Genomic DNA, 9,363 nt, shown 5'->3' with positions numbered 1-9,363 from the left:
CACAGTAAAACTCTTTGTTATGTGTTCAATCATTTCTTAATATTTAAGTTCCAATGGATCTCTGTCAGATAACGGTGGCTCAGCTGATAACGTCAGCACAACACTGTAATTAAACAACTCTGAATTGCTCCGGTGTCTTCTCAGCAAAGAGTTCAGAATGATTTCTTGACATTTACTAAGCTAGCTTAATGTGAGAGAAGTGAAGAGTTATCACTGTTTCTTTTGCAGGTGGGGAAGATGAGATGCAGAGCAGGGTAGTTTTTGTGAAGTCACTGAGTCAGTCCCTGGCTGGAGCAAGGAGAGAATGTACTGTTGTGGACACCTTGTTGGGTGACTGGTCCCCATTCCGGACAGCGTGTGAGCCACTCCCATGGTTCACACACTTGTTGCATAGATATTCGAGTTCTTCTGTAAGAGCATATGTTTATGACAGATGGTAACATGGCTACTCTTTTGATAATATTCAGTTCTTAACATAAAGATTTTATCTGCAAATAGAGCTAAACTATAACTTTACTAAAATCCAGATGGTTATACTTAATACAAGCTAAAATATGTAGTATCTGCAAGCATTTTGATATTTTCCTTTAACAGAACTGAGTAATGATGGAAAACAGTAGGAATGTATTTAAATAACCCCAATAAGACAGCAGTTGACAGAATAAAATCCTGCCTCTGGGGTTTTTTTGATCATCCCTAAGAATGTAACAGAGAGTTCAACGCACTACAGAACTGCAGTATATAATGGTACCCAATGGTACTCAAGATATTAAGGGCAGAAGGAAAGGCAAAGATGTAACTGAAAGATTATTTGTGTGTATATGCTTTTGTTTTTTTACTGTGGAGGCCTGGTATTGGACACCTATCCTGACATCATGCTATAACGCAGATATTTCAGTGCTTGTTCTCAGAGCAAGTATTGACAGCTACATGTACAACTGTGAAGAGACCAGCATTGCGCGGTGCTTAGGAAATTCAGTATCGGAACTACCACTCACTTTCAGGGTATCAAATGACCAGACACCAAAGTCTCAGAGATGTTTCTTAACTATTGCAATTGCTTAGGATGTATTCCTGATCTCCCTCAACCTAACCATCATCACCTGCATTCCTAAGGGTTATCACATGACAGTGAGAACAGAGATTTGCGGTATATTGCGAACACAGAATCATAGAATGGTTTGGGTTGGAAGGGACCTTTAAGATCATCTAGTTCCAGCCCCCCTGCTATAGGCAGGGGCACCTCCCTCTAGATCAGGTTGCTCACAGCCCCATCCAGCCCAGCCTTGAGTGCTTCCAGGGAGAGGACATTCACAGCCTCTCTGGGCAACCTGTTTGGTGTCTCACCACCCTCACGGTAAATAATTTCTTTCTGATATCTACTCTAAGTCTTCCCTCTTCCAGCTTAAAGCCATTTCCCCTCATCCTGTCACTACGTGCCTTTCTGCCTTCTGAGAAGGAACTTTAGTTGCATTATCAAAGATCCACAAATACAGTTTTCACAATAAATACACTCTTCCCTTTATCCTAGTCAGAAGTTTAGACAGATGAGTCCATCGAAACCTCAGTCTTCACAACATTATTATTATACTGGGGAAAGCATCTTCGAAGGTCTTTTACTGCAAAGGTGAACTGAATGAGTCATTCTGTTTTATCTTTATGTGTATTTTAAAGAGCAATGCTGTCATACTGTATCTATCCACCAGTACGTCCTCTTTTCTTTGTATTGGCAGTTGTGCACCCAGAAGACCTTAGTTTGTTTAAAAACCGAACAGAAAACAATTCCAAAGACTGTCTGCCAGTCACTCAAAGAAAAACCACTGTCATTCAGATGGAGAGGGGAAGGAGAGCTTTCTTCTCCCTCCACAGTAAGATGAACCCTGTCCCTTTATTAATGCCCACCTAACTCCAGGACCAGCATGTTTGTGTAAGGGAGAGTTGATGTATAAAGATCAAAAGGCATGCGTGCCACAGGCATTTTCCAGCAGAAAGGACAAGCAGTTTATCAGGCTGAGATCTAGCTAAATGAGTCCATGTATTAGAAGGTAGGTGATGTTTACTGCAGCCACTCATACACAGCTGAAGCCATCCTCCCCAGCTACCAGTGTAAGCCAGTTGCAGTGCTGGCCGATCAGCAGTTTGTTCTCTGCACAAAACATGCAACATATAAAGCCAGTTAAACCACTGGAATCAAGGAATGTGGGCTTATATCTTGCGTGCCATTACTGGGAAACAAACTCCACACAAAGCTGTTTAGTAGAACCAAGCACACAAAATTGCACAAGGCTTACCTATCTTCTAGCATGGGTTAACACCCTTACACTTTAGCATGAAATAGTTTCAAACCCAGAAACTGCGCAGTGGTATCTAGAAGGCCGTCAACAGGGTTTCCTTACTCATCTGAAAAGTATACTCATCTATCTTATTTGTGAAATGAGTTATGATGATAATACTAGTAGCTAACCTGTAATATATTACAGGAGTTTAATGTAAACACCTTAAGACGTGACTATCAGCAGAAGTCACCTCAAGCCAGCACAGGAGCCTATGGAGCATGTTACATGCACAGAGAGAGGAGTAGTTCAGTAGTCCAGGCTATGCTTTCATCACAGTCCAAACAAATTTAAGTTGTGATCCTTCAGTTTCCTCATATAACCATTAGATTTTAAGACTGGCTGCGCTTGGCCACCTGCCTACCTTATTCTGTAGGTCCTCAGTTAAATAGGTTTCATAAATAAAGCCTGAACTTTAAAGACCTGTTAAATCCAGTAGAAGTTGGTGGACTTAAACAATACGCTTATAGTGAAGTGTGTTCCTGAGTGCCTGTCTGAACTGGGAGTTCTAAGTACATTTAGTCATTCACAGAAAACATGGGGTGCTTAGTGCTAATAATCAGCTGCTGACTCCTGAATCTTTATGTTGGGCAAGATTTCTGGTGATGCTATGAAGCTGTGAACAGCTTTAATAGAGAACGTTGCTTGACTCTCAAAGGACTATGGCATTCACACTAACTGCTACTCTGGAATCATATCAACCTCAAACTTGAGAACGTAATTGTAAACAAATACATTTCTGATTGCAGTCATTTGTCTTACATTCAAGCTTACTCTGAAGTCAACTTCTGCTATAGATAACGCTTAGAAAATGACAGTCCTAAGCCTATGCTATTAACGATCTCAGATCATCAAAATGAGGCTTTGCTTTTCTATACTATGCTTTTTTTTGTTTCCCTCTGGACAAAATCTGACAGTTTCACTTTTCCCAAAACCGAAGGAAATGAAACTGACCATAACCAGCTCTGATTAGAACTACAGCCCTGAGTAGAGATGGTGAAAACCTACCATTCTGAATTAGCAAGCTATTAGTCTGCTCATTTTGTTTAATCATGTCAGCTGGGTACGAAGGGCCTTACCAAAAATCACCGTCACTTCCTTCAGATGCCTTTCTGGTTTGAGTTGTGTGAGCCATCTCCAACCCAGTAACCTACAGTTAAAGTTACACGTGAATGCAAAGCTTTATTTGTACGAGGTAAATCAGAGTCTCCAGCTGTGGAAGAAGTGATGGTATTTGAAGTGTATTCGAATCTTAAGAAAATTTCAAGAGGCTGAAATAAAAATTTCTACTGACTCAAAACACGCTTTTACAGAACAGACAAACTGAATCTGAAAAAAAAACCTCCAGCTTAAGAAATGCTCCTTTCTAACCTCCTCCACATCCAAAGAGATAAGAACTCTGCCTCTCAGTAGATGTGACTCTAGCCACACAAAAAGACAATTTGGACAATCGGTTAGGCCTTTGAAGAACAAAGGAACATCTCTGACAACTCATCAAAAAGTGTTTTGTTGTGGCTTTGACTCTTAGCCCGAATCTCACAAAGGAGAGCCTGGATGACACAAACTAAAGGAACTCACCCTTGGTGCAGGACTCACACTACCTGTGTTATTTAGGTATTTGCATGCTTGCTGTGAAGCTCCATCAAAAAGAACTTCAGTTCTTCAAATGTGTAAAATGAAGGGATCAAGGAAACAGAATGAAGAGCTTCTGCAAGGTACATGCTCAGCGTCCGAATTTCCAGATCCAAGTTTGGAGATTGTCTGGGGGGTGGAAGATTTTCTACAAGCTGCTACATATTGTGAAGTCACGAGGTATTTCAGGGAGAAACATCAGAAGCTCAGTGATTAAAATACATAATTGAAAGTTTGAAGATTTCAGTCAAAGTCCTAGCTATGATAGCTATCCCATATATTTTGGGGGCAAGTTATTACAATTTCAAAGCTATCTCACTTTCTGAGAGGAGAATTAATCCAGTTATAGCTGTCTTCTAGTTGGGCTGCGTGCTCCTTTCTCTTGCACATTCTCAACTCCCAACGTGGCAAGCCCTACTCTTCCATTTTCTGGCCTCTCAGAAGGCAAAGAAGAAGAGGAGTCAACTGTTCACTTTTCCAACACAGGAAAAGGTAGTTATCAAATAAAACCAGAATGTGATAGTTTAAGACAAGCACAATACAGTTTTCCACAGTGAAGTTATAATTCAGATGTGGAACTCCACCATGGATAGGAGAAGCTTACATATTCAAAACCAAAATAAAAAAAAACTAAAGAAAAAAAATACAACCTAAAGAAAAAGCCATGTAGGGCAGTTATGGACAGAAGTACCACTTCTGGCTCCACAAATCTCCAAGTGACAAGGCACAGTAAGTCAGCAGCTATACACAAGATACCATCCGTAGTGTATCTGCTTGCCTCACTTGTTTTCTTTAGACAGATGCCACTAGATTGCGCATAGATCAAACAGACCTTTGACCCAGTCCAGTTCTGCCATTTTTATGGCCATGACATTCCTTTCTCAACCACTGATTTGAAACAATTAAGGCATACAATCCTTTTTTTTTTCCTCTATGTGCCTTTGCTACCCATACAAACTCCATAGCACAGAACAAACAAAACACACCACTTCTTGAACTTCTTGAATACCACAATCCAGATTGTTACAGTCTATCATAGTCACTTAAAAGAGGCCTTTTTAAGAGGATGGTTTTGTGATTTTTTTGATTACACACACATACAATTTGACGATGCTGTTGAATATGTTTACCTCCAGTTAAAGGCATGCTGAATACTGAAGGAGATTGAACAACCTCTACAAGATACACTGAAATCAAAGGGAAAAAATGCACACACAAAGCATCTTGCATCATCTGTCTCAGTTAAAAATAAATAATAAGCAAATGGTGTATGTCACAGCTTAATGCTCTTCTGAAGTTATGAACCTTGAGGCCTCCCAGCTCTAGTGGCTCTCATGGAAATACCTGTTTGCCAGACAGACCTTACTCAGCAACCCTGGGGATGTTGAAAATTACTCAGAACCCCAAGGAGTTTGCAGTGATTTGTTTACAGCATAGCTTAAAGTTATACAAACACAAGGCAAGTCTGTTGCCAGCAAACTTTCACTGCTACTGAGCAACCTCAAATCTCTGGTTCTGCCACCACAGCAATCTCTGCAATAGCCAAAGCCCTGTACCCACTTGTTTCCAAGGTTCAGCCCTGGGCAAGAGGGTCTATAAGTCAGAGGGCCAGTGAATTCCAGCCCTCTTACAGTTGCAGTGCCAGAGCTGTAGGTTCAAGGGCAGACAGGTGAAGGCATATGCAGTGAGAAACTTGCAGAGTGCTGAGCACCCCAGTGTAAGTGGCCTGCCAGGACTGTGCTTCTAATCCCAAGTGTAAAACATGGTGAGACGGGGGAGGAGGATTATAAAGGCCCATCTCACAACTTCACTTTGACTCCATGGGACTTCAGAGTCATTGCTCCTTACTCGCACTGTGCTAAGTGAGAGGGCTTCACTTAGGCCAGACCTCTCAAAAGGGAAAAAAAAGTCACGTCCTTCCCTTCCAGTTTGGATACCACTACAGTTAGGTAGGTTAGTTCCAGTTCCAAAGCCAATCTCACAAAAGGTTGCTCAGCCAGCAATGAGCAATCCAGTGTCTAGGATTGCTTGGAAGGCTCACCAGCAAGTGCAAGAGGCTACATCACAGAAGGCAGAAGCACCACCTAGCTGTTCAAGCCAAATGCTTGCTCTACCTGCATGTATATGAGGGAACAAGCATGCACTCCTTCCTTTTTCTGGGAACATATGACTCAGACTGAAAAATACAGTAGCACCATTTGGCTAGTCTGGACACTGTTGGGACAAGTGCTTCAGTAAAGATTCTGCACAGCTTAAATTGAGGAAGGAAGCCTCAAATTAGAGTGGATAAATAGTAAAGCATGTTGTTCAGAGGCTGAGGAATCTCTACCCTTGGAGATACTCCACAATGGATAGGATAAGGCCTGAGCAACCTGACCTGGCTTTGAAGTTGGCCCTACTTCAAAGAGAGGCACACACTTCCAGTAATCCTTTTAAACCTTGCTTATTCAAAGATTCTAAAGACCAAAGCAAAAACCATCACAATACTGAAACTGCAGCAAAATCAGGCAAGATAAAGTTTATCTGGCTGGTAAGGAGCGTAAAGTACTCAAGCCACTCAGAGGGAAATGGCATTTAGTAGCTTTCCAGAGAAAATGATACCACATTAAACTGACTTTAAACATTCAGCCTTTCTTCTCCTACAAAGACACTGCCACAACACAACCCTCGATACAGGATGCCCATGTCTTGGTTCTGTTGGTCCTAACTACTCTTGTTCCACCCTCACACACCATAAAGAGGAGAGAGGGAAAGGGAAGGTCTGGATCATCAGATCTTTTACTGTACCTGAGTATGACAGGCCCACAGTAGGAGGGATGTATTTTGGTACACATATCCTCCAGCTGCAGCCTTTCTCCTGGGCTGATATCATAGCTCTGCTTTGGATAGCTGACCAGCCAGCCGTAGTCCACCCCAGTCTTGATCTTGCGATACTCATTCTCCCGCTCCCGCTGCTGCTTCTCTGCCTGCTTGATCTGCCAGCTCAGCTCCATCATTAGCGTCTCAACCACCATCTCTGTGGGGTTCCTCTGGGAAATCCGATTTGGGGGCTCATTCCACCTGAACCAGGATGCCAGTGACATAGTGCCCTGCGTGTCTTCACTGGGAGCAAATTGGGGGTAGGGAAGGAGAGAAAAAGAACAGTGCCATCATCAACACAGCTCAGACAAGAACTTTCTCCCGCACACATCCCTCAAATCCATTGTTCACCTACAAGTACTACTGGATTAGTCACTTAGAGGAACAACTCGTTGCTGAGTACTTTGAGAAATCTCACCTGTGGCAGCCAACTTGTGTAGAGAGGCACGGAGCTGCCAGTCACCACATAATTAAAATTACAGGCACAATTCCTACATCTGAAGTCAAGTGATGGGATACTTTGCTCCCACTGAGATAGGCAGGGGAAGCATTCTCCTGTCCACAGAAGAACAGGGACTAGGCCTTGCCTGTCTGAACCCTCATGGGAGAGCAGGACCCTACATACAAAAACTCAGCACAAGGAGTCGGGTGGATACAGGCATTGCGGGAGCCACGTGCTAGGGGATCCTCGGAGCAGAGAAAAGGTAACTTGAGCAGATAGCAGAAGTGGTACAATTCATCTGTACTGCCGGCTGGCAAAAGCAACAGTTGCATTCATCACAAGGCCAGGCAGAGCTTTAGATGTTATTTAGCAAAAGAGTTACTGTACGCAGTGGGAGAGGCTACACCATCTTTTCCGAGCAGAAGTCCAACTACCAGTTATGCTGGAAGAGCACACCTTAGGCACCTCCAGTGCCAAAGGAGCTGAGGCTGGGCTGAGAGCAAAGTGGCAGCATACCAAGGTTTAAACTGTTATTACTTCTAAGTGAGAGGTGTCTGCTGCTGGGGGGTTACACAGCACTTAGAGTGCAAAACAAGCTGCACCAATCGGCTCAGTGAAAGATAGAATTAACTCCCTTTATTGTAGTCACTTTTCAAGGATAATGCATGGAACAAAGTTATTACCAACTGTATTTGTATTTAAACAAAATGGAGTTCAAAGTAGTCACCAGACACCTGAACAGGAGCAAAACAACATCTGTTTCTTCTCACAGTATGCTTGCCTTGCTGCTCCCTTCTATTAGGCTCCAAGGAGAAGGGGTGGCACAAATCATGCTTGCAGCTGGATTACCAAAAGGCTCCTCCTGGCTGCAACTCAATCAGAACAGAGTGTCAGGTGTTAACATAAGATCCTGATTCTGCAGGGCCTGAGAAGGCTTTTTCTGATAAGAGAAACAGATATGAAGACAGACATAAAAGAGAAAAATAAGCTTTTAAGCTGCCACATTGGGGCCTTCAGTCAGTGCAAGTCACCAGAAGCTTGTGACTACCCTGCATTTTCATTACAGCTGTGACACAAGTTCTCAGACTTCCTGGAAGAGCAATGCTCAACAGGATTCTGCCTTCAGTGTCAAAAAGCCATCGTCCTCTGCACTGGATGTGAAGGCTGCTTGAGCTACTTCCACGCCTTTGTTACTTGCTATAATGTAGCCTTGTTCTCTTTCAAGAATGTTCATAGGTCACACCGCTAAAGAACAATGCTCCAAAAACCTGGACGGTCTGTACTGTGTCCTGAGTTTGAAGTGATCTCCAAGATTGATGCTTAGGCTTCATTAAAATCAGAATGGTCACCAAAATGCAACAAAGGACAAGTTTCTCTAGCCCAGTATCTTTCCTCTCGCTGCCAGCTACAGGCTTCTTCAGAAAGAAGACATAAAAGGGCTGAAAGCTTCCACAGGGCACAGATCTGGCTACCTAGATGTGAAAGGCTGCACACATTCCTCTGGGGATGTATAAACATGAGCGTCTGTACTAATTTGCAATGCTTACACATGAGGGATCACTATAGTGACAGCTTTTCACTCTGGAGTAGCAGCTGTGATTATCTTCATGATACCACTCACAGTCAGCACTTGCTGGAAGTACTCCTGTTCCTATCTAATTTCTGTGCTCTATAGGAAGAGCAGGAGGTCCCTTCCTTTACTTTCAGCACCAGTGACTCCAGCTAACAACCTGCTCCTGCTCTCATATCAGCACTGCTGCTGCTTACTTGCCCAAGACACATGAATGAGCTCAGTCTGGAACTGGTGTGCTGACAGTTTCAGCTCCATAATCTCATCACCCTAGCACGTGCCTGGATGCTATGTCGTCACCTCCACTCACCAGTACAAATTATTAAGGGTGAAGAAGGGTGCCCTGCTAGACCTGCTGTTCACTAACAGAGAAGGACTGGTAGGTGATGTGAAGGTTGGGGACCGTCTAGAGCAGAGCGACCATGAAACTGTAGAATTCTCTATTCTTGGAGATGTCAGAAGGGTGACTAGCAAAACTGCCATCTTGAACTTCCAGAGGGCAGACTCTGACCTGTTCAGGACGCTTG

The 9,363-nt window shown here is 43.1% G+C and overlaps 1 protein-coding gene across 12 annotated transcripts in view; it reads right to left on the bottom strand.

Annotated features, from left to right (window-relative positions):
• The window catches only part of RD3 (retinal degeneration 3), a 57,100-nt gene that overhangs the window by 39,240 nt on the left and 8,497 nt on the right, over nucleotides 1-9,363 (bottom strand). For all 12 annotated transcript variants that reach the window (XM_040697346.2, XM_040697349.2, XM_040697350.2 and 9 more), the window contains exon 2: nucleotides 6,753-7,067. In XM_040697346.2, coding sequence (XP_040553280.1) covers nucleotides 6,753-7,048 — 296 coding nt within the window. In that variant the 5' untranslated portion in view covers nucleotides 7,049-7,067. The remainder of the gene's footprint in view (nucleotides 1-6,752; nucleotides 7,068-9,363) is intronic.

This window comes from Gallus gallus, chromosome 3, assembly GCF_016699485.2.
Source record: "Gallus gallus isolate bGalGal1 chromosome 3, bGalGal1.mat.broiler.GRCg7b, whole genome shotgun sequence".
Classification (NCBI taxonomy): Eukaryota; Metazoa; Chordata; class Aves; order Galliformes; family Phasianidae; genus Gallus; species Gallus gallus.
This window is presented reverse-complemented; position numbering and strand designations above follow the sequence as displayed.